The sequence below is a fragment of the Thermobia domestica genome, chromosome 9 (genome assembly GCF_964235325.1).
Source record: "Thermobia domestica chromosome 9, izTheDome1.hap1.1, whole genome shotgun sequence".
In the NCBI taxonomy this organism is placed as follows: domain Eukaryota; kingdom Metazoa; phylum Arthropoda; class Insecta; order Zygentoma; family Lepismatidae; genus Thermobia; species Thermobia domestica.
Genome location: NC_137462.1, coordinates 97,474,669 through 97,502,016, shown reverse-complemented (window position 1 = coordinate 97,502,016; position 27,348 = coordinate 97,474,669). Strand labels below are relative to the sequence as shown.

The 27,348-nt window shown below is 34.1% G+C and overlaps 1 protein-coding gene across 4 annotated transcripts in view; it reads right to left on the bottom strand.

Annotated features, from left to right (window-relative positions):
* Positions 1–25,879, bottom strand: part of LOC145694053 (uncharacterized) — a 36,452-nt gene extending 10,573 nt beyond the window's left edge. For 3 of the 4 annotated variants that reach the window (XM_081770196.1, XM_081770197.1, XM_081770194.1), the window contains exons 1-3: positions 15,338–15,544; positions 9,691–9,762; positions 815–1,118 (exon numbers count right to left, since the gene is read on the bottom strand). In XM_081770196.1, the coding sequence (XP_081626322.1) occupies positions 815–1,118; positions 9,691–9,753 (367 nt within the window). In that variant the 5' untranslated portion in view covers positions 9,754–9,762; positions 15,338–15,544. Of the gene's footprint in view, positions 1–814; positions 1,119–9,690; positions 9,763–15,337; positions 15,545–25,775 lie in introns of those variants that run through there. The other variant, XM_081770195.1, reaches the window with a different exon arrangement.
* Positions 25,880–27,348: the final 1,469 nt, after the last annotated feature.

Genomic DNA, 27,348 nt, shown 5'->3' with positions numbered 1-27,348 from the left:
AAAATAATCCATACCTAGTTATTATACTAGTGCACACTTATTACCAATTCGTTCTAGAGTGAAAGTATACAATGTAAAAGTAATAATAACAATGTTATGTAAGGAGGAGACAATTTATAAGTCTGGGAGACCCGCGTTCGATTCCCGGCGGGAGCTCATGTGGTTCGGATTCCACGTTAATCAGTAGGTCCACGTCTCATATAGCCTCGCAGCTGAAAGGGACCTAAACAAAATCAACAATCAACAACCATCAACAATTTATAAGTCACAAGAAGAAATTTAAGGCAAAACGCAATAGTACAGATTTTCATTGTAAACCTCAAATTGTGGATGTTTAGTATAAATTTAGAAGCATGAGTATTGAATAATATTTAATAGTTCCAATGTGATCATGTAGTGGAAAACTAACACACTGATTGCATTTCCCAGAGAATGTATTTGTGTGTATATGAGGCTATTGTTTATAAACTCGACTGAATTAACAACAAAAAGCGGTAAGTGGACATTAACGTTTTGGAACATGGTTACCTATAGGTACATTTTCCTCCATGTTAAAGTCGATTACTAATTAATAGGAATTATGAGTTCAAATTAATTCGTATTAGGTATTAATGCTAAAACACTTAACTGGATATTTTTGTTTTGAGTGAGTTCGGTTTCCGCCATTTGCACAAGAGTCCTAGATTTGATGTTAAGCGGAAACGTAAATGATTCAGATTAAGAAAATATAAGTTGCAGGACATTATTGTATTATATCCTTAATGCCGAAAAGCAGACATAAAATTTCAGACACAATTAATAATAAAAGACTCACCATCATCAGGTCGACCATAGATCTGAATCGTGAATCGTAGACCATACTGAAATCTACCCATAAGCAGCATGTCCACCTTCTCTTCCGTTATATTTATTCCAGCGTAGCAAAGACTATTGTGGCCGACGTGATTATAGAGACGAACTCCTGATATTTTCTCTTTAGATGTTCCATTTTCTGGGTAAATAAAACGCCTTTTTGCTGAGATTACGTATCCCCAAGGAACTTGAATCTTTGATTCATACAATAGTATGTCTTCTAATCCTATTGTACCGACCTTCAACACGTTATAGTTCTTTTCGACCTGAAACATAAGAATCTTCAATGAATACACAAATGAATAATATTTGTAAATACAAAAGGTGGAACAAATAATTTTATTAAATGCATGGTATAATAATTACACTAGTAGTCTTCTAATCCAAGTGTTACCACTTTCAGCATTTGATATAGTACTACATAAACGTAGTATTACCACATTAAAAATCTCCCCATAAACAGCAACTTATCATACATTAATAACACAAGTATTACAGTGGTTATTCAGCCTACGTTTATGATTTCGTTCCTTCCCCCTCCCGGGCAGAATGGACTCACCCGACCTGGCTCGTGGCGTCCTGCAGTGTTGTGCAGTTGTTTCCTGGGAATGGAGTTGTTTTTCCGCGCGGACGACAATAACGCACAAAACAGGAACATTGTTGTGAGTATTGTGTTAAATTTGTTTCCAAGTGTGTGGGTTTCCGCTCTGTGACAAAATGCCGCCCAAACTAAGCCGGATATTGCGGCTTTTTATGACGCCCACTTTACTGTTTCTGTCATTAAAAAACAGTGCAAGAACAATGGTTGCAACATCAGTTTAAGTGGAATAATAATATTATTAAAAAGTACAAGGGCAACGAAGCTGGGGACTGTGAGCTGGGGACGTTACATCATCAACTCAAGCTGAAAAAAGTCATGAAAACTCGCGGCCATCTTCTTACAGATGCCAACCAAAAGGAACGAAAGTGTAACGTCCGGAAGCTGTACGAACGGCATATGGCAAAACGGTATCGTAACGTTCGATGAAGTATGGATTTACCTTTCCGACTGCGGCAAACCGAGAGCCATCATGTACCGAGAGAAAGGCGCCAAGAACTTCAGAAGGTGGGTCCCTGTCTGTAAAGAATCCTTCTCAAAAGGGTTCTTGGTCGTTACTGGCTACTGTTACCGAGGTAAACTGAAGATTCGTAGGATGACGAAGAACTGCAAAATAAATTCGCAGTATTTTCAGGAGCAGATCATGCGGCCGATCCACGAGCATGAGATTCCAACAATGTACGGAAATGACGCCAATTTGGCGCGCATTCACATGGGTAAGGCCTCATCACATACCTCACGATCGTCCCTCGCATTCTACAGGGAGATGGAGGAGGCAAGTGGTATACATGTGAAACCTTTCAATGAGATACCTGTTAAATCTCCAGATGCAAGTCCTATGGACTATTGTGGATTTGGATTGCTGAAGTGGGCTTTGGGAAAACGGCGTGTGACAACTGTGGAAGGACTTTGGAAAGCTGTGCAAAGGGAATGGGACATGATTCCTCTCCCAGTTCTTCAGAGAAGCCTATTACAGTGGAAATTACGCTGTCGGGCTATTGTTAGGATCCAAGGGAAACACATCGAGCACTTACGGACCTGGCGCCATGAATTCTTCTAAATTTTTAGGTAAGTCGAAATTGGCCAAATGTAGACTGAACAACCTCTGTATATTAGAAATGCAATATTAATCTACGTGTAAATTTATCAAACTTTACTTTACTTGTATCCGAAACTAGTCCTTACGAGTAAGTGAGATATTTCTACATTCAGACTCACTAATATATATATATAATGTAAACGCATTTCTTGTCACCTCATCAAAATAGCTACAAAATGAGTTTTCTAAAACCGGTGTCTTCCCTTTTGCGACAGTCCTATTAGCGACAGGAACTGTTAACTGTCCTATGAGCGACCGATTCGATCTGTTAACTGCCCTATGAGTCACCGATTCGTTCATACTAAGATAATGGAAGAAGATAAGGTTCTCTCTTCTTTAACTTGTTTCATGTTAATGTGATTTAGAATCTAACAAAATGTACTATGAAAAATTTCACTCTACCTGAATTTAATACGCGAGAATGCTCTCATTACATTAACAATCTTTTATACGTTTTTCCTAATATTATATTTTTGAATTAATTTCTATGAATTTGACTCTATCAAGAGAAAAACTAACTAAGTACATTTAGAGTAGCTCCGCCTTTGTCTATGATTCTAATATCATTAAAAATTTCATGTTAAAATGATACGGAGCATAAGTTTAGATTGAATATGTTTATGGCATAAGAAAGAAATCAGAAAGAGGTGGGGGCGCCCGAAGAAAATTTTCTAGGGAAGGGCATCTAAATGCTTGCTGTATCACGTCTGGTATATCTGATATTTAATATATGTGGTTTGCTATATTACGTATACATTTTTGTGAGGCAGGGGGGAAACCCCTACCTTCCCATCGGGCGCCCATGGAAAGAGGGTCTTCACCACTTGAGGATATCAAAGAAATCTATAAACACGGCGTGTTCAAAGAAATTATTACACAAGTTACAAATATCTCGCAGGACTTAACAGTTCGTCTAGTTATAAGGTACTATTTCAGATTGCTACACGACAAGCTTTTATGTATAAGTCAAAACAAGGGAGGAAGACAAATTAAGCAATTAGTTTACGTTTTAGTAGTTTACAATAGGAAAGAAGGTAGTTTAAAGAGTTTGTTTACCTTTTGGATTGTTTAGAGTGAACTGCATTGTAATTGATGGGATTGGTTGAGAATAGCCAATCAGATGTAAGGTATCTCAAAAGCTGTCTTTTGTCTTTGACTTTTTCTTATTATTTTATTCACTGCGAAACTGTTACATGTTTAAGTTTTCCAAAATAAAATATATTACTGGGCTTAGTGAGTAATTAGATTTGAATCAAATTACGTACAGAAAATAGAGCTTTTGAAGAAAGAAGATAATACAACTGGATTTTCAATAATTACATAGGAATATACTTTTCATGGAAATATCCCTGTTGTCTCATTAAGTTATTTGATATGTTTTATGTCAAATCTAACTCAAAATTAAAATAAGTTTTATTTGCACTCACAGTAGAGGAAATATATGTTTGATGAACAGTATCACTGGCACGTACATATTTCATACCAAGGTTGTTCGGGCGCTAATAACGCCAGAGGCAAACATACTTTACGAGATGGAATCATATCATCTTCCATCATCTCAATGTAAATGAACCGGTCGCTCATAGGACAGATAACAGTTCCTGTCGCTAATAGGACTGTCGCTTCTGAGACTAATTCCTAAAACCTGACACGGAGTAAATTACTATTGTACCAACCAAATGACAAATTCAAAAATCTTTATCAAAATTACACGCAAAATCATTAGACCCATTTGATATAATTTTGTACCAGACCAAATAATCTAGTAATACAAACAACCAGAGGCCACTATCAGTGTGCAAGATTTATCACTTTCCTCATTTAGCTAATTGAGGTGACTGCACAATACCGTTGCTCACGATTAGTTCAATAACTACCTTACAACTGCCACAGAGTGTTAAACAAAGCATCTTAGACATAGATAAATAAATTGTATATATTAAGTTCAACGAAGTTTGAGCCGACCAAAGTTGTAAATGCATAACTTCTATACGCTACGCAATATATTAAAAAAAAGGAACTCTCAATTCCCACGCATATCTTAACTTACTTGTTGGGAAGTTTGCTTCGAAGAGGAAAACTTCATTAAACTTTTGACAGTAAATATTTGGAATATTGGATAAAAGTCTCCAAAAGGACTTCTGAATTTTGGAACAGCTTCAAATAACCGTAATTTATTTTAAAGAAAACATCTAAATATCCATCCGCAGGTAAAGACGTAATGAATTCTATAAAGAAAGTTTAAATGACAATCGATTCCCGGTGGGAGCTGGTGCGGTTCGGATTCACATGAAGCTGTAGGTCCGTATCTCATAAAATTTCGGTGTTAATTGGAACCCCAAACTTGAATTATATTAATCAATGATCATTGATCTGGCAGAAAAGTGAACTTAAGTCTTCAATTTGTAGGGATGCGCACGACACGAGTCGAGACAGGATTTTCCTGACAAAATTCGAGTCGAGACACGGCTCTTCCAATAGAGAAATATACATTTTTCGAGTAGAGACATCACTTTTACAGCACATTTTCGAGACGAGACAACCACAAATCTTGTCTCGTGCGCATCCCTGTCAATTTGGCGTCAGTTGCTCCTCCACTGTCATGGTCGCAATAGCAATTTTCAAACTTTGTCTTATAGCTTTTATTTTTTTTATTTTTATTTATTTATTTATTTTTTTTGCTGCATATGCATTACTCTCATATTTTGTTCAATGGTCAATAAAAATATCAAGTGTTAATTTTTCATATTCATTTTAAATTCAGACAGTTTGCACGTTCGGATTGTTTTTGTTTTGCTTGAGCGAATTAGAACAAAAACCAAATCAATAAAACAAAACAAAAAAAAAAATCGAAAGGTTTTCCTTTCATGTTTCTTTTCATTGAATATAGGCAGGCATAATAATATGAGAAAGAAATTTGCGAAGTTGGCACTATACTCATATATCATTATATAAATTGAAATACAGGCGTGTAGTCTCCAGCAAATAGGAGCATACCGATTTTACATGATCATTTATTGATACCGTGTGTACGAATTGCAATATTGGATCTTACAGTTATCAGCACTGTAAAAAGGTTTACATCATATTTACGGTAAAAAGCACGTAACGAAATTGCTTGACTGTCTTTGATGTTATTAACTTTAAGAAACTTGTTTTTCCCTAGGTTTCCTTGTAACTGTACAATGAACCACGTTGTTACTTTTTGTTTGCGATTTGTTTTGTTTCTAAACAGTGGCTTTATTTCACGTCTTACCAGGGTATAAGATTGTACATCGATATAAGAGTTATCAGAGTTCTGATATGATAGCTACTCTTGTCTTTGTCACACATAAGATCGTTATCATTGAAGATGGAAACAACTTTTTTAAAAGCAAAATAACAGATGTAGAAGGAAAATCAAGAAATAAAGATAAAAGAGCTAGTTGCACTGGATTTGCAAACTGATATGTTGAGATTGAAGCTCGATATGGAATTCTATTAAATGCTTACCATCTTTCAGGTGTGTGCTCTATCTTTCACTAATATAATATATTAATATTTAAATAAAAAAAGACACAACGAGATTGTATTATTGTAGTATTTAAATTTCTGAGTGCGAGTGTACTTTCCCTCCCCTTCGTTGTTCATGCTGGAGTAGCATACTTAAAACCGTGACTTTCAAGATTTGTTCTTCCTAGAGAAAGGGGGTGGTGGAAAATTATGCCATTGCACGGGGCGGCAAATTGCCTAGGGCCGGCCCTGGTGATATGTACACTCATGTCTAAACTTATTCTCGCATATCTGTAAATATATTGTTATACGAATATAAGTTGATAACGAATTCGCCCGATATTTCTTATAATGTTAATATGTGTATAATCGGCAAAGACATGTATGAGGCAAATTTCATGTCAAAAGAGCAGTAAATAAGAACAATAAAACGAAAATAAAACTTTCTTGTCCATTTAGAAACATTTTATTTTACTCATTCTAATATTCGTATTTATAATTCTTTTCCTATGAAATTTACTACAAATATACATTTCCCGATATACATAGTATCAGTGTAAAAAGTACCCTGCAAAATCATTATAAAATTATATTCTTACAAGAGGACAGTTATAGATATGCGACAATCATTTTGGACATGAGTGTATACAAGACATGAATATAGGATGACATAATTTGAAGCAATACAGGGAGGCCCGTGTGCAGGGGGATCTAGGGGGCCGGGCCTCCCCTAAATTTTTGATGGCCCCTTCTAAAATGTTTACGGTAGGCTTGTAAATGAACTACAATATGGTGATGGACTATAATCTGGTTGGATCGGGCCCAACTAACTTAATCCGCCCCCCCCCCTACATTTGTGGGCTGGTCACCGGTCTGAATACAGGGTGTTTCAAAATGAATATTAGGGTTTTGAAATTTTGTAGTATCTATTACAATTAACTTACAATTATAAATATTATCAAATGAAAGAGCAACTCAAACAGTTTTGTACGCACGTATGAACATGCACTGTTTCCTATGTTTGCCGTCACAAAGCGCTTGTACAGCGGTGGACACTTCTAAATGGTACACCTTAGCCGTAAATCTCCATATGGCTGTACCATTTAGAAGTGTCCACCGCTGTACCAATGATGGCGACTAGTGAACAGAAAGCTTTATGTGTTTTAATTTTGCAAAGACTGAATCTGTAGTTACAGTGCAACCGTCTGTGTGAAAAACTTTAAGGAGACGCTTACAATACGTCCTTATCGTTTACAGTTGCTAAAGGTCTAAAGCCTACAGACTACATTTTACGTGCCAATTTGTAAATGAAATATTGCTGCATGACAATGAAGATTTTCTGGATCGTGTCGTCTTCAGTGATAAATCGACGTTTCACCTAACTAGGGATGATTCCATACCGGGACCAAGTACCTGGTGAAAACCTATATATCGTCTGAAAGCTCTTGTCATGAGAAGTTCAAAACCGTTTTAAAATCACAGGCAAACCCGCAACTTGACCCCATAAGGGGCCGCTTTGTTGGTGTTTGTGACCCTATGTATGGCATATTCGACAGAATAAAAATGAATGTTTAGATATATCACGCGAAAGCGCCTGAGAGCATAATGTTCTTTTTCGGCTCTTTGCTAGAACGTGACTTTGGGCAAGAGTTTGACAATATTACTTTGCATCCTGACGTACCCAGTTGGTCAGTATTGCCAATTAACTGTAAATACAATGTGGAAGATGGTTTCTATACTACTGGATGTATATCCATGAAGCGTGGCATAAACATCATTTTTCATTGGAGAAAATATACTGTGGACGTATTCCTCTCCCAAGTACCCTAGTATGTTAGTATTGCCAACCAAGTTTTGTAAAACATTGAATGTCTCCGTCTCCCAAAAACGCCAGTTTAGCAGTGTTGTCATCCAACGCGAACATTCAAGACTTTTACATGAAGTCGACAGCATTTTCTTACATAATTAGACTGCGACCCATAGGTGGTTTTAGTATGTTAGTGTAAACCCACAAGCATTCATATTGTTAGTGTTTCCAACCATTCTAAAATACATTTTCTCGAAAGGTTGCCTGACCATTGCATGCATAGAGACAAAACTTGAAATAAACATCATTCAGCACAACAGCAAACACACTGTGGTTGGTACCGTTCCTCAAACACCCGTCTGTCAGTATTACTAACGTTTTCAAAATGAAAGTTCTTCAAATAGCAGTATACTAGCTTGGCGGTATTTTTATATTGTCTAATAATATGAACACGAGGCTGAACATATAATGGGACGTGACTGTTGACCACGCAGCAATGAACGGCACTGGTTAGGAGCTCATATAGAAAGAAATGGTTGGATGAGTCATGCCTACATCTGGTCGTAGGAGCTTCACTATGACATGCTGAGGCAACCTTTCGAGAAAATCTATATTAGAATGGTTGAAGACACTGATAACCTAGGATGGTTCGGAGACAGAAATACTCAACGTCTTTTTCCTATACTGTAGTGTGATGTTTCAGCCAAGCTTGGTGTGTAAAAGTCTTATCGTACAGTGCCTATTTTACAACTTCTCATTTTTACAATTGGTTGATAACACTGACAAACTGGAGTACTTGAGAGAGGAATACGTCCACAGTATATTTTCTCCAACGAAAAATGATGTTTATGCCACGCTTCATATATATACATCCAGTAGTATAGAAACCATCTTCCACATTGTATTTACAGTTAATTGGCAACACTGACCAACTGGGTACGTCAGGGTGCAAAGTGATCTTGTCAAACCCTTGCCCAAAGTCACGTTCTAGCAATGAGCCAAAAAAGAATATTATGGGCTCAGGCGCTTTCGCGTGATACATCTAAACATTCATTTTTATTCTGTCGAATATGCCATACATAGGGTAACAAACACCAACAAAGCGGCCCCTTATGGGGTCAAGCTGCGGGTTTGCCCGTGATTTGAAAACGGTTTCGTACTTCTCATGGCAAGTTTTTTTCCAGGTACTTGGTGCCGGTATGGAATCATCCCTAGTAAGTGCTAATGTGAACACTCAAAATGTTCGTATCTGGTGGTCAGCAAATCCCCAGGAGATGGTACAGTTGCAACGAGACTCTCCTAAATTGAATGTGTTTTGGGCCATATGGCAGAAAGTTTATGGGCTTTTCTTGCTTATCGACACGGTGTGTGCCGTGGGACCAATGGTGCTCACATTGAACACTTGTAGCAAAAACTGTTTGAGGTACTCTTTTACTTGATGTATTGTTTGTAATTGTACGTTAAATGTAATAAGTACTACAAAGCCTTAAAATCCCGAAATTCATTTTGATAAAACCTCGATATTTCTCAGCAACAATATTGGAACAAAGATGTAAAAAGGAGAGAAATTTTTCCTTATAAAGTTATTGTTACAAAAACGATACTGTTTTTATTTGAGATTATAACTACTACAACAAAACGAGTTACTAGTCAAAAAAAAAAAATCATATGTATATACATAAAATTATAGATTAAAAATAAGAATACTACTTATTACTATGCGCTTTAAAATAAAATTAGAGAAAATGTGAGGAGAAAACGTATACATCGTAAGAAAATTTGGTAAACTCTGATTGGCTTGAAAATGCATATCAGAAGAAATTTTTTCTATTTTAAGCTTACCGCTAGGACCAATGATATGAGCAGAACTCCAAGTAGTCTCAGAAAATAATTTCTTGTTGTCATGGTGTTGCCCTATAGGAAATAAAGATATATTTTAGGTTAAGGGATTATGTTTCATATAATAATAATAATAATAATAATAATAATAATAATAATAATAATAATAATAATAATAATATGTACAAAATTCACAATATTGTGTTAATTACTGGATGAATAATGATTTATCTGATCTGAATTCTGTACATTAATTTTTTTTGTATAGTTATATCGTGGTTACAGAACGTGAATTTTCGTGGGAGGCCTGAGATCGATTGCCAGAGAGAACTTATGTAGTTCGGATCCCATGTTAATCAGTAGGTCCATGTCTCATAGGCTTGTTGTTGAAGGGGATGCTAAATTCATATCCAACCAACCAGACCAAGATCTAAATATTTCCTAATTTTATGTAAGGATTAATAAATACTCTGCCTAAATTTAATTTCATAATTTCGCAAAGATAAACTTAAGATATGAGTCGTCTGAAACCAGACAGAACTAATTACATTTTCATGCTGAAGGAAATTCACCTTTATTGAAACAGTGGCCGTTTAGCATGGACTGCTGCCAAAACCAAATGATATACTTAAAAATGATTTACTTTTGTTATTTCCTTTCCACGTAAAATAGGAAAACAAACAATAATAATTACGCTCAATAATATTAAAAGCATTTCAGCTGTCTGAAACCAGACCGAACTAATTACATTTTCGTGCTGAGGAGAATTCATCCTTATAGAAACAGTCAATCATTGGCGTAACTGCGATATTTTCCTAGAGGGGTCATGGCCCTTTAGTTCTGAAAATTGGAAGAATCTTTTAGAAGACCTTCTAATGTTTTTTTAAAAAATATTTTCTTCTCAGTCCTCTATATCCCGCACTCGTTATCACCTCTTCAAGTTATTTATTTCTCCTAACGCGACACTGTCATATAACAGTTCAGTGAAAATCTATTACATCAGAAATTTGGTTAAAATTGTTTATTTCCTATGTTTTGTTGCTACTAAATAACTACAGTATCTAAAATCAAATTATGAAAACTCATAATTTTCTGTTACGGTTTTAGTCGTGCAATTCTGAGCATAAGTACATTATTCGTAAACATTAACTATCATGTTTCTAGTTCACTCTTATATATAATAGAAACAAATAAATAAACAAGCAATGACATAATTTAAAATTATAACTTTTTTAAAAATTAGTCGTGGGCTAATATTTATTTATTTCTGTATGTAAAGTTAAATGTAAAATCTTTTCATTTTAAGTTTTACAATAAATCGTTGTCGATTACTAATGTTGCAGCTTAATTAGACCTACAAAAACCTTTGCGAACAAAAAAATAAGATATTTTTATACACAAAACATTTTTAACTAAAAAAAAAAAAAAACACTAATGGTATGTAAAACTACCGAATCGGAGAAATATACAGTGGGGTATGTCCATGGTAACTCACGTTACGTAATGACGTATATTTTGAAGAATACTAACCACAAATAAACTTAAAAGCTCCGCTTTTTTTTTTTAAAAAAAGGAAAGCTGTCATATTTATACAGATAATTCCCAAATATTGTCATTTTATATGATATAGCAAACCTAGGAGAAAAGAAAATACTGTAGTAACTCAAGTTACATTTTTCCCCCTAAATTCAGAACCTGAGATTTTTCAGTACATTTTCTTTTGTACTGGCATAGCTATGTGCATGAAATTACTATGTAAGATAGGGACACACACAATTTAATTATGGCAAAAATATTAAATTTTTATTTACATTTTATGTCTATTTATTTTAGTGGAATATGCACAGAGTCGGGTAACTCATGTCAACGATCTTTTATTATTAAGTATAAGCAACATACATTTATAATAACTTGAAATAAGCACAGTTTAATTAAGTTGAACATTGAACTTTACTTTAAGAAAAGGTTTCATCAGTTATATGAAATTTTACTTGGGATACCTACAGAAAAAAATAAGACCTATGTAATAATAAATAAAGCTTGTATAGCACAATCAACATTAAAACTTAGTAGATTAAAGGAAACCTACAGAAAAAATAAGAAAATAGTTATTCTCTAAAAAACAATTAATGATGATTACATACAACTATATTTTTATCAAAAGAATAACTTGACTAAAAATCATAACTATATTTCTTTCATGAATTTTTGTCCCTGTTTCCGTGGATATGCCCAGTAGTTGGCTAACTTCCCCAGAACTTAAATATTAAAAAATGGAATTAGAAGAGAAGCAGGTCGTTAACAATACAGGAGGAGAAAACTTGTAGATGGACTTGAGAGACTCGTTTTCCTATAAAAGGTGCTTGTTTTCCATTATCTTTTCAATGAAATATTAAATTACACACTTTATAATTTAAAATTTTCGTGAGGAATTATCATAAATGGTTCTCATGGGGAAGCAGAAATGATTGTAAAATTTGAAGCAACAAACATTTAATGAAACAAAGATTTAACCAGCAGAATAGATTGATAACAATGTACATCGCATTATTTTAAGAGAGACCAAGAAAGCGAATCAAATGGTTTAAAAGGACTTTCATTTTAAATTGTTAAAGTGGATCACCACCCGGAAGTCAGTACGTACGTATTTTAGCTCATTCCCTTAACTACTGTGCAATCAAACATCACATATTATAAATATTGTAGTATAAGATAGAGTTATCTTTCAGCTACAACATAAAGAGACTAATTCATTTTGTTGTGTCTTCTGATATCCAAAAAATAAAAGAAAATATTTGATTCGTTTTACAATGAGCAAACAAGATGGCACTTGCTGTTAGATCTTACTAGAAGTGCTCCGTTTTATGAAATGTTTATTTGTATGTGTAAAGTAGTTTAAAATAACGATCTTATTACGAAATAGATATATTGTTTGACTATTTTTCGTGTTATGTTTCACATTTTATTTAAATATTAATTTACATTTAAGGAAATAGATTTTAAGACGAAACTTGCGCAGAACGCCATAATGCGTTGTTGCCAAATCTACGTTTACTGTGGTAGTCACAATAAGAAAATTCTTGGATTCTAGCGTTGCAGTTCAAAAAGCTGAACTTAGCTGTGAATTGCGGTAAGGGTCGAAAACTAAATTCTCCATTACGTATCCAAGCAGAATTCCATGATTATCTCCTTTATTATCTGGCATCCGTAAACACTCAACACTATCTGGCAACACCGCACTATTCAAGCAGCTTTTAGCATAGCACCGAGAACACCTAGTGATCCACCTTAAATCAGATTTTATAAGCAATATATTCAACGTTTTGCAGCATGTATTTATCACAATATTCCTGACCATTGTAATATTCCTAAATTACATATGAGCTTTTTAGCGTGCTGTTGTAATTGCATCGTTAGTATCAACCGTCGGGAAATATGGTTACAGCCAGGGAGCGCCCACAGAGGGGTCCAGCAAATCCGGACCCTCAAGACATCTTATTTTTTAGTGACTGTGTTTTGTCTGTACCAGGGAGCACTCATGGAAAGTCCATCCGATCTGGACTTCACGCAATCAGGTTATCAGGAACATATGTTTTTCTTTAGCATTGCACAAATATATCATTTTTCAAAAGCAAAATATAAAAACTGTTCCTGTGGTGCACGACTTCCGCTACTGGGAAATTATCGTTTCCTCGGGTACAGATTAACGGCGTGTCTGCGTCTTGCAATATTGTACCCCTCCCAGCTTTCGCCACCCTGCACCAAAATTTCTGAATGCGCGCCTGGTTACAGTTTATACTTTAAGAATGTAACCACAAACTTCAGTTAATAAATAATAATAATAATAATAATAATAATAATAATAATAATAATAATAATAATAATAATAATAATAATAATAATAATAATAATAATAATAAGTAACAAACGATATTGAATAGTGACTTTTGAATGAATTTTATATGCATGTATGTAGAAGGCAACAATCGCTTGAGTTTGGCAGTTCAAGAAGCCGGCTTTTTGTTTCTTTCCTTTCTGTTGTTTTTAGTATACCTTAATAATTTGCTCTGAGAATCTTAACTATTTTAACATTACTATGCTATAAATAAAATAATAACAATAAAATTGGTTTATCATGCATATATAAACAAGAAAAACTTAGTACGTCAATAATGTGAATTACTTGAAACAATACAAAAATAATTTACATTAATAAAGTTAATCAAATAAAAATACAGCATATAGCACAAATTAAGAGGTCGCTATACTGCCCACTATGACATTGGTCCAGGAATTTTATTATATCCAGGTATCAGACCACAGTTTATATATTTAAAAAAAATCGATGGGCGGACGAGTATAGACACTATTAAATATGTCGAATGCAAGTATCATTAAAATTGTTATGCGTAAATTGAGGTTAATAAATTAATAATATTATTTTCGGGTTTAGTTCCAAAGTTGGGCGTTCGTTTCCAGCAAAATTTTTAAAATTTACAGGAAAGATATGAATAATTTGATCATTTGTGTGCTTGATAATATATAAGGGTCTCGAAAAATCTGTTTATTTGTTACATATAAGCGGTTATAAACATGGGACTATACGGCGAGCGGAGGGAACTACTTGGCGCAAGGTAACCAAACAGTTGTATTGTGGGATAGTTACGAGCATTTATGTTATCAACATGGCGAATGTACAAGGGTAATGAACTAACAGTTTTAACATTTGTGAAGCAATACATTGATAGCAAGCAAAATCTTTTAAAAGTTTGTGAAGAGCACGGATTAATGAACCTAATAACAAATTGCAGAAAATGTAGAAAGAAGGTAACAGCGAAAACAAGTGGCGAAAGCGGACGCCCAACTTCGGAATAAATGCCTTATTTTCGTCCAGTAGAAAAAAATCTGGGGAGAGCTAGTTTTTCTTCTGTGGGGCAGCCCCCTGGTCTCTTCTAGTTCTGCCTATGCAGGCAATTTGGCACGAACTGCTGCCAAAAACAAATTATATACATAGAAAAGATTTACTTTTGCTATTTCATATCTACGTAAAATAGGAAAATAAATAAATAAATAAATAAATAAATAAATAATATAATAATAATAATAATAATAATAATAATAATAATAATAATAATAATAATAATAATAATAATAATAATAATAATAATAATAATAATAATAGACTAACATTCAATAATAGTATTAACATCTCAGCTGTCTAAAATCAGAATACATTGACTACATTTTTGCTGAATTCTGAATTTTAGCATGACGCCAATTGTATTCTGCGTGTAGAAATCCGTGAGAAACGTGAAGCTCATTTCCCAAGGACAGTAGGTCGTATCAAGTAGCCACTGTTTCCATAAGGGACAATTTCCCTCAGAAAGAAGTAAGTTCGGGCTGGCATTTAGATACCTCATATTATTTAATTTTAGATAAATGCTTCTAATATACCTAAAATCTTAACTATTTGGAAACAGAGGCGCCTAATTGGATGCCGATTTCTTTCTATTAATAATTCAGCCAACTGACACGATTCTTATTCTTATTAAAGTAATTACAGTAATATTGAAAAGAAAATTAAAAATAATATTTTTTTTTAAAAAAATAAGTATTATTCCTTAGTTAATTAAAGTACAAACAAACCTACCTGAAAAAACACATATTACAATGATGATCGACAATTTTGTGTGAAATTGCATGAGAAATAATCTATAAACAGTAAAACACACTTTAAAAAAACTAAAAACTAAGGTGAACAACACACATATCGGCTTGACTTCGTGTTTTTCGTTGAACTTTAAGAATCGTGATTTTCCATTGTACCACTTAGCTTCATGACTTCGTTACTCACATTCATTTTATAAAAAGAAATCTAAAAGAACGTGAAAAGAAAAGAAAATCACAAGAAGAAAAAAAAGAAGAAAAAAAGGATAGAAAAATATTGCTTAACAATGAAACATAAACTCTTATATTCCAAACGCCTTTCAAATGTTTACAAACGTCAATAAAGACATTAGAGCAATAGAGGTTTTTAACGACTAAGTCATGCATTGGTATGCTACTTTACATGACTAGCTATTGTCTTGCGACTCTTTTTTTTACAAATGCCGAATTGCAATTTTAGTGTCCTTTCATCACAGGTGGAAATATGTCCTTAAGATTAACCTGTGACGTCATTTTCTGGTACTTGAAGGATGCCTACCGACACGAATCATTTATCACTTTTGTGTTACTATTGGTTAATCTATTGCTGCATCAAACAAGTGGGCCATTTACTGTTTCCAGTTTGACCTTACACATATTCTAAATATAAAGCTCTGGTAGTTTTATTATTATAATTATAAATATCTCTCTTCCCTATTATATAATCAAATCCTTACATATGAGTGATTACTTCAGATTCACAGACTGTGTGAACTTGTATGTATTAAAAATATTATAGGGAGCTGGCTTTAATGCGAGGCTGAGGAATTCAGAGTTGATTGACAGGTGCCACACCCCGTCACCAAGAGACGGTCCTAGGCAGGGTTGCCAGTGCGTTGTCAAAAAATTCACCTAATACTTAATTCAAAGAGTTTATGCAAATTATGCAATCCCTATCGAAAGTTTTTTTTTAAAATAAAAAACTCATTTACAAATTTGCATAAGCAGTTACCATATTTGGGTACATTTTGCATATTATTCACTTTCTATATTTTATAACCACCCGCATAGCGGAGCGGTCTAGCATTTTAGTCTTCGATTGCAAGATAAAGGGGTCAATTCCGCTGAGGACAGCTGAATGAAATGGTTCAAATCCCACCATATGCACGAGAAATATTTTTTTTTGTTTGATGACTGACAATTTTGATGCGCTTGGAACAATTTTCTTCTGCAAATAGAAGTCTTGTATAATATCACCTATAACGCACCTATCAAATTCATCACAATGAAACCTATACTGTTCCGCTTGAGATTGTTTTCTACCTGGAGTGGTGAGTGATGATTCACCAGCGTCCAGTCCCTCTTTCCGTATGTTTGTCACACTTCGCACAGAGATCTCTGTATACGTGGACACACGCAAATTAAGCTGTGATAACAAATGCTTTAGTTTTTTCTCCCTCGCTTCTTCGTCGCATTGAACTATGACTTTCCTAATTACTTCTCTAGCTTCGCTGTGTATAGTTTGACCTCTCTTACGCTGTGAAGCCATTGTTAAATGAATAATAAGCAACAAAACCGTAGCCACAACAGCATCCAAGAAATAACCAACTCACACTAACTCTTCAGAATGACATTCATGTGACAATTTTCTACCCTTGGCAACACTGACATAGAAGGAGAGTAAGGGAGGTGTCGCAAGAGTCAGGCAGAAAAATGTTGAAATTCTTCCCCCCTCTACCTCAGCCTCCGCTGGTAAACAAACTAGCTCCCTATAATACATTGTTCTAAACCAGTTTTAAAACTAAAACGTGGAAATGATCCTACCTTCAAGTTCTTTCAAATTAACCTGTGACAAAAATGAAACGAGCGAGCTTCAATTGTTGCATCTTCAGTTTGTTTTCGCGTTGAAGTCACAATAGGTGTATTTTGTTTCACAGAGAAATGTGAGTGGCAGTGTTTTTTTTTTTTTTCTAGTTCCCGTGATTGTTTATAAGGGAAGGCGTTGTACCTTTGAAACAATGTACTTTTGAACACTTGTACTTTTCTCGAATTCACAGCTATCTAGGTGCACTCATTAAGCTTCGTTTGAAAGAGGAAGGGGAAAAGGGCACTACAAACGTGATTGGCAGTGGTTTACTGACTGTTGTGTCGAGTAGTGTTCGTTTTAATTTTTTCGTCCCCAAAACGAAGACTTTTCGTAGTTACCTTTTAAGTTTTGTACTCTTTGGTTTTCGCAACTTGTGATACTTATTTGCCCAAACTTGAGATAGAATCATTGATAAGTACAGCAGTAATTTTAGTTTTAACTTCTGTGTAATATTTAAGCTAATAGAGAACTTTTTTTCGTAATGGTGACCCTCTTGTACCTATGAACATTAATGCATCGTGTACCTTTGAACGATAAATAATACTATTCAAAGGTACAATGGCATTTTACATTTATGGAATTGCAGAGATTGTAGGAAAAGTGTATAACAGAGCATTCAGTACTAGTAATATAACTAGTGGATTTAAATCAACTGGAATTTTCCCATTGGACCCTAGTATTTAAACCGATGATGATTCTCTGTTTTTTCTTCGTTAATGATCGACCTCCTCCAGAAAAAACAGCTACAAGCCAAGCACTCGATGTAATTCAGCATCAATTCTGTCTGAACAGCCATCCGGAGAGCCCCAACGAATGAAAGGTAAAACTTCATCCACTACAGAGAGATATATACAAATATAGTGTTATGTTAGTTAAGTTTACCAGATCTTCCTGCGACTACTATTGCAACTGCCACAACTAGCATTCACAAGAGCAAACGACCTTACCAAAAAGCAGCACCACGGAAGACAGGAACGACAGGAAGAAAACCTGGAAGAACAAGAATTATTACAAGCAGCCCCGAAAAGGAAGCTCTCAAAAAACGAAAGCCAGAAATAGACAAGAAAACAGAACGTAGTTGTAGGACCCAGAGACCGTTGTCCAAACCTCGAATTTTACAAGAATTATTGCAAAGTGATTCAGAAGATGATCTTCTTGGCGACATTAGTTTGCATGATAGCACTAGTGATGAAGACTTCGGAGCCTTGAGGGAAGTTATCCTTAATTCAGAAAATGTTTAGAAGAAATAGAGAAACTCCAAACGAGCAGTTGTGCTATTGGTGATTTTGTGATATTGCTGTTCTTAAAGAATAACGCAGACTCTGAACATTTTGTTGGTGAAATTGTAGATGCTAAAGTCACAGATTTTCAAATTAGGTTCCTGAAACGTGTTGGAGATACTAAAAAGTTTGTGTACAGTAGTGAGGAAGTACTTGATGTTATGGAATCTGACATTATTTTGAAGTTTTTTCCACCGACGAAATTTGGATCAACTACAAGGCAGAGTAAGCAACTTGTTTTTTGAGATTAACTTCAGTGGTAGCAACTACAGTGTTAAGTAAAACCAAAGTGAATCGGTATTTTTTAAGGTTATTCTTTCCTTTCATGGTCGAGATAGCTATATGGACCTATAGGCTTTTGAATAAATATTAAAATCTAAGTTAGAGACTAATATGAACCAACTGAACTTTTAGAATTTCTACAATAAAGAAACAACGTTAGGTTTACTAGTTGGCATTCAATGTTCTCCTGAGAATTTTACATGGACTTCACAGTGTAAACATGAATACTGATATCCACAATTAGATTTAGCCTATTTTTAGACGGTATTTTCCGATTTCAAGTATTGGGCTTAAAGAAGCAAGGTTATTTTAAAAGTTGTGTATGTTCAAGTTTATTGTTCACAAGTTTTTGTTAGAACTTCTCTTCCATTTTGAATTAAAATTAATAAAATTTTAATTCTGGGGAAATTTTTATAGCCACACCTTTTATTGCAATTGATAATTGTTTATATTTGTGGTTTCTTTTTATATTATTGCCGCAGAAACGTTGCAATTATCACTTTGTTCAAAGGTATAAGAGGGTCTGTTCAATGATACATGACCATAATGTACCTGTGAACAAAACGGATATGTTATTTTATCTTATAAAAGCTATTGCAATTATGTAACACGTTTAAAGATTATCCTATCTGATAGCGAAGATGTGGCACTTCAAATATACGACAAAAATTGGGGGGAAAGTGCTGAATATTAGCACCAAAATTTCGAAAACTCTAAAAGTGTTCACAGGTACAACGTCTTCCCTAGGGATGGCTTGAAAAAGAAATCGTGTTGTTTTATTATTAGAAGATACGTTTACTGCTATTAAACGATTCGATCATGGCAAAACTATCAAAAAGGTGGCAAGTGATTTAGACGTTCGTGAAGCGATCGTTGGTGACTGGAGAAGGAAAAGAATGGAAATTAAAAACTGGGTGACTCAACGTGCACATGTGACTGAACGTTAAAAACCCACGAAGATAAGAAAGAGAATGAAATATAGCGATTACGCATAGGCATCAAAAGCATTGTTTTTATGGTTCAGAAGATGAGAGAGAGTTAGACCACTTTTGAGTCCGATGTTACAAGCTAAGGCTTTGAACTTTTTCAAGCGCTGCAAAGACGGAGAAGAGAAATTTACCGCAAGCACAGGTTGATTCGATCGTTTGCAAAAGTGATGTGGCGTTCGACAACTGAGCATTGCAAAGGAGATTTTGTCAATTGACACAGGTGGAGTGAGTTCTGTTGTTCACAAGTTGGATAATATCACTCACCTGTGCCTTCAGCAAATTAATGATTATAACAAAACAGGACTGAATTTTAAAATGTTGTCCAGAAAGATATTAGCATCAAAACAAAAACAGTCGGCTCCTTCATATAAATGCAGTAAAGAAAAGGTGACGGTTTTAGCATGTGCAAGCAAATCTGGTGATAATACATTTTAGCTTTACTGATCTAAAAAAAAAATAAATAAAAAATAAAAAAAATAAAAATGTGAATGTACAAAATCTTCCTGCCGAGTACAGACACCAAAAGAGTGCGTGGATAAATTCAACAATTTTAAATCACATTTCCAGTAAGAGTTTATACCAAATGTTAAAAATCTGATGACATTAATCTACTCACAAGGCAATCTTAATTTTGGTCAATGCTTCAAATTACCCTGATAAATATCAGTTGGTAAGTTGAGAAATCTGGGCTATTTTTATCATCAGACGTAACGTCCCTGATTCAGTCTATGAATAAAGGGGTTTTTAAAAAACCTAAAACGAAACTACCGACGCAGATTTTTGAAACCCTTATTGGAAGATCTAGAAAATAACCTAACAGTTTTACAGAAGGTGTAACACGTGAAGATGTGTGATTGGATACTAGGTGATGAACAGTTTGAACTGCCTGATGAGAGCATTGTAAATTTAGTCACACAAAATAACAATTCAAATATGAATGACTCAGTCACACGAATAGTTTGAGTTTGATCGAGAAGGCTATAAGTCCGCAGTCATTAATCTACGTCGAGCAACAAGAGGACATGGCACCAGCTGATATTATGACGTTGCAATGGCTCTGCAATATAGCGGTTAAAGACGAGACAGCTTAATAAATTAAAAGACTGTGAAAGTCCTTTTAAACGATATGTGGATGCTAAAATGTGGATTTGTATTGTATTTTACTTAAGTAGGCCTACATATCATTATCATACTTGCATTTTGTTTACTGTATTATGGGCTAATTATTAATGTACGTAGTATAGTAACGTAATTCATAAAGAACTTGTTTTCCAATCTTTTGAAATTTACTCTAACAGTCTACTTGGTCTTGCATAATTAAGTGTAAGTGGCAGGTTTGGTTATCACCTAGATGTGACTTTTTATAAGGTGCTGCCACCTATATAAAGTAACGTTAACTATTTCAATATATTTAATAACGTACTTCAACTCAGGTAATCAGGCTACGAACATATTATATTTGTGTGTCTAATTTATAACGTTTAAAGAATATAATTTTGTGAAGTGATGAAACAACGAGTGAATTATGATTTGTATCTTGAAGCCCAGTGAATAGTAAGTAACTGGGCATTTGCAGTAACATTTAAACTAGTTATTATATCTTTTAATTATTTTTGTTTATAGTCTTTTTTGTTCATTTCGACTTAGTTTTGACTTCCTATTTAACAAGTGTATCAGGTGCTCGTTCTCCATTACACTTCAATGGTAGGCTATAGTTTTCAATGTTCATGAGTATTAATAATTGTTTGGATTTTCAAGCTCACAATTACAAAATGTGTAACTTTTATTCAATTATGAGATATTCTTGCATCAAATGGAAGCTGAGGAACTGAGGAGGCATACAAATCACTTTTGCATTTCGGACCTCATTCAAATTACTAAATTCATTTATGAAATTTTATCGTATAATAAATCTGTAATGCATTTATAATTCCACAGCCACTTTAATTCCTATAGCAATAAGGATGAGTAAATATCTAGATTAACCTGTCTGAGTGTCCTCTAGTGCATTATACGTTTCAATTTACCTGAGCTGAAGTACGGTATTTCGCTTATTGCATATTTTGTGCTTGGGAATACTGGCACTAAAACATATTGGAATCGAACAGTGGAAGAATGTAAAGGCAAATACTGGAATAAGAATAAAATTTTCTGAAAATAATTATATTAGCTCTAGACTTCACAGTTTGTGAAAGTTAAATTACATGATAGCAGATAATATTTGTAACGGTTCTGCTACGTTTCTTTATATAGTAGGGTTACGGTTGTCTTTAAGACGTGACCATATTTCGGTACCAATATCTAAAAAATATTGCATAAAGAAGCCAGAAAAAACATTGATCATTTGAGTAGGTTTTCTTAAATGAGGTAGATAAATGATTCGAAGATAAATGAGGTAGGTTTTTAAAATGCATAAAAGAAATTCACGTGTATGTAATGAGTCAGGGACAAATTAAGTTCTAGTCTTCCCTTTGCTGAAAATCGATGACGTGATTAACGATGAAGCCGGCATACAAGGGAATCAAGATAAAATGAATTCACCTGACTCTGCTGCCCTCAGCATTTCGCAAGGTTATATATCAGCTGGTGTCAATAAGCCACTTATTAAATAAAGCTATAAAACTATTTTCAAGTAATTAAAGTTGCAAATAAAAGATTTGCCAGGGTTTAGTAGAAAAAATGATAAGCTGTTATGCGAGTTCTTGTTGCGTCTTGATATTATGATAGAGAGGAAGTTAGCACTTTCGAGGTTACTTTGGTTGCTTTTTAAAAATAAAACTGTAAAGGTTGAATACTTCAAAAAATTCAACATTCTTACGGCACTTCGGATTGGGAATATCTTCAAGAATATTTTTTGAAAAAAGAAATATTAAGCCTTTGGTAAGGTTAGAAGTTTTCAGAAATAAAATGTATCGCGTAATGTTAGAAAATGAATCCCTTATAGATATCCTGCAGGAAAAATCACCCGTTTTGCTTTTACTTGGTAAAGAAATGGGTGAACAAGAGTTTTTCGCCTAGTTTCGAATTTTGTCAAACATGAAATTGGGAATATATTGTTATTGAGTAAAATATATTTTACTATAGCAGAAATATTGGATTTCGCGGAGCGTTTTGAGTTAAATAATCAGTATGATAAAGAATAGCAGCAAATTGTAAGAAATCAGCATCTTAATAGTAAAGCGATGTCTGTTAGTTCTAGAAAATATTCTCAGACTGTAAATATAATCTGTAATTTTAGTTGTCTGAATACAGATACGTGGAAAATATGTTCATATAGAAATAGAATTGAAAGAAATTCCGAGTTTCCGCATTATGCTCCGAATTATGACAGAAGTGATGAAAATATAACTTTTGTTATATTCGATTTGTAGTTATGATTGCTTTCAGTGGTAACATATAATAGATCCACAGTGGTAACATATAATATACTTAAATTTAATCGAATACGATGTTTTAGTGAATATTCGTGAAAAGTATCGGCTGCGAATTAATCCAGTAAAATTGTCAGTAACTGCGTTACATAGTGAAACTGTTCCGATTGGTGAAAGAGTGGAAGTTATTGTTTTTTGTGCAGTGACTATGGCTCGTTACTTAGTTTGGTGTCATGCAACACCCCATACTTAAGTACCGTTGTACTTGAATTTCCTCCGGGAAAAGTTTGATAACGTTTCTAATAAAATATTTTTTAAAAAATCAAACGAACAAAGAAAATTAAATTATTGGGACCATTTATCGCCAGTTGCACATGATCTGTCCGCTTCGAAATCTCATTCCAAGTCTACTTGTTTTTATCTCTGCTCCATTTGGCGTTACCGGTATTATGTAGGGTATGCGAGAACAACAGAACTGGTATCGAAGTTATTCCATCTTCAACCCGATGTGGTTCGAGAAGAGGAAATCACAATCTAAACCATCGGAGAGTTAGATCATGTCTCAGGTTAGTGGAAGTCATATGAAGGAGAGAAGCAGTAATGGAAAGGACGGCGAATCACCTCCCAACCAATTTACATCATCAACGTCGCAGTCTACGTATCTATTTAGGGGCGGAGAAGAAAGGACATTGTATGTACGGAAGGTCTACCTCATGCTACAAGAGGTATCCAAAGTCAGCTAAATTTTTTCACATCATAGTTCGATATCAACCTCCGATGCTAGCAACAGAGAAACTTAGGGAACAGTTGTGATAGGCTTTCCTACCACTGTTCGCTCAAAACAGGATCCGTATATAGCTGAGAGTTATGAAGACTTTCCAGCAGGTGTCCTACCAGTAATCCAGTTCGGCAAGAGTTTCAAAACTCATCGCAGGATTAACTAAATAGTGCGAAAGGTACAATAGATTCCTTGAGTGATTTCATTTCTTCTACTTTAAAACCATATATTAAATATATTTAGAGTATATTAATGTTAGAACAGAGAAACTCGGTGAAATATGAGTGTATCAATATCAAATTAGCTTACCGACTTTAGTCCTTCTATTACACAACCATGTCAGCTAACAAAACATTAATTGAATGAAATTGACCTATTCGTTGATTTTCTAATAGGTAAGGGTGTTTTGGTAGAGGAACAAGGCTCACCATACATTTTCCCATACTTTTTAGTTAATACAAACCGTATGTCTTATTCTCCAACTATTAACCGTATTCCAAGTCTCTCAGACGGTCACCGATATAGTTTAAGAACATCTGTGGAATGGTTTATACTTTTCCTAAACACCTTAATGCAACAAGATATTTTACACTTCAACAGATACTTTGGCTGTAGTCGCCATTTCACTGCACTGCTACTTAAAATCTTGGCTTGATTAGCCGTTCCTGTACAGTATCAAAATGTATGCACTGCGTGCAGATTGTGTATATAATCTGAACATTTTATTTAGTCATTATTGTTGCTGTATGTTCTGTTTACTTCGACGCTTCTCGTTGTTATTTGGGAATTCCTCGTATTGTAATATCAACAAAATATTTAAATTGTAATCCAAACGTTGGAATCGTTGGAAAATGTTGGCAAATTTGCGCAGTCGACATCCCACTTGCGGGACATTTTCGAAAGGTCTAAGTTGTACACTAATGAGATGAACAAGAGCTTGGAGAAAACTCAAACGAGGTTAAATACAAAAAATATGAAACATTACCACAAAATATGGATAAGCATCAATATATTATACAATATAATATTCGAAATCTAAGAACTAAAATTCCAAATTAATAGGTTGGTTTCATCGATTGGTTTTAATGGTACTTTTATTATTACATGCTTCAGACAACAAGTAAGCATAACAATTCTTTAATTAAGTAACATATAACTCTTAGCAAAGATATAGATATACATATGTGTATGGATTCATGGATTCTTTTATTCCAAATCTGCGAAATCGATACACCGCGCTGTCAGATTCAATATGGTACCAAGGGTAAGTATTTAAATTTTATTTCTTTTCTTTTCTTTCCTTTTAATACGTAGCATTATATATTTTTCATTCATATATATTTCCTTACTTTACCACTACTTCATTATATATATATATATATATTCTTTACATGCATGTATCATAATCTTATTTGATTAATTATATTTATATTATTTTATTTCAGATTACTAATCTTCCAACTGGACCATCATAAACTACGATCAATACACGAGCGAAAGTCGCATTGGATCTTTACATCTTTATAACTTATTGCATACAAGCTATCGTTTTAATAATATCTCAGCAATATAGAATGAACTTTAAAATCTCAAATATTTGTACTACACCCTGCTAAAATCTCGTTATATAGAATTTTCATTTAATAGTATTTGATTACGAAACATATGAAGTATTTAAAATAGGAACTAAAACTTCTGCAACTTAGAATTTTGAATCATTAAATTAAAATTTTATTATTTGCTATTCAGTTCAGACATGTAGATGGATTTGGAGGGAGGGAGGAGTCTCCTCCGAACCTGTTTTACTTAGCAATACATATTGATTTCGTCGCTTTCTCAACACGAAGAATTACCTAATTTTTTAGAAATGGTTACCTTTTGCTCCGCTATGATTTACATCCACATTAATGTTCTTTCAGATGATTTTTCTATCTTCCAAGGTTACTTATTTACTTCTCACTTAAAATTGACACTTGCTTTATTTTCTATGTTTTGAATCGAAAACTTTATATATTTTAAATTTTTATCCTGTGATACAGACTAATAAACACATCTTCGGTTTCTGCATCTTGTAATGCGCTACGGTACTGATTCAGAATAGCGACGCATTAAAGACTCGACTTCGTCTAAAGAAATAAAATTTTTATATTCTGTAATCACTTTTTATTCTATAACATTTCCTTTTCCTCCTCAGAATTATACTTTGCCAAAGTTATTTTTTCTTCCATAATATTTGGTGGATACCGGTTTAAGACATCCGCTATAATTTTTTCCCAGGTACATGCTCAAATGTTAAATCGTATCTTTGTAATTTCAATATAGTTCGGGTAGTTCTTATTTAAAGAAAACTCATACTTAGCTGCACGGTTATCACAATGAACTATTGTTTGCAACAATATAATTCGAGAATCTCTCACACAAAAAGAAAATAGAGAGAAGTTATAATTGAAAAATATTCATGCATAACATGAATTTAGGCCTTCTGCTGGCATATGCAATCACAGTTATATCCTGACTTTCACCTTGATATTGCCCAAGATATCCCGCTAAGTTTTCAGCACAGGCATGACGAAACAAGTGGAAACTTAAATCAAAATTAGGTTGTCCTATAGCCGGCGGTTCACTTGGGCATTTTCTTAGTAATTCAAAATTTTCTACATAATGTGCAATAAACTTAAAAAGTACATTCTTTTTTAGAAGCTGATATAAATGCGCAGTTATTTCAGCATACTGGGGAATATGACGATGTCGCTATCTAAAAATACCTAAGAAGGTTTCTAATTGTTTTCTGGTTTTCGGTTGAGGATAACAGAACATGGCTTCATTAGCCCTTGGATCCACCTTAATTTCTTGACCATTAACAACATGTCCTAGAAATATAATTTCGTTTTGAACGAATGTACATTTTTTGTAGTTGAATGAGAAATTTGCACTGCAAGAATACTTGAAACGCGGTCAAGCTGCTGGAAATGACTGTCCAGGTCCTTTGAGAGACATAAAACATCATCTAAATAAGCAACTACAAAGCAGCAAGTACTTTTGCGGAAGAATTTATTCATCATAGCAAGCGAAGATTTTATTCCCATAGGTAGTACACATGTACAAAATTGTCTTCCAAGATACACAAAACTATACATTCGTAAGAGTCAGGGTGTAGAGCCAAATCATAATAATTTGCAGCGTAGTCAAAAGAGAAGAATTTAGTTCCTGATAATCGAGACAAGATAGGGAAATTGGTTCCACTTGCACATATAGTGAAATTTCTTTTTGGTTTAGGCCTCGTAAATCTAACACAGGACGTTTTTCACCTGTTTATTTTCTCACGCAATGCATGGAATTCTGATGAGGGAAAATATTTTTCAATCGCTATCCCATGTTGTAACCATTTAAATAGTTTTTCTTCGAACTCTTTTCTGATTGCATGTAGAATATTGTATAATTTTCCTAC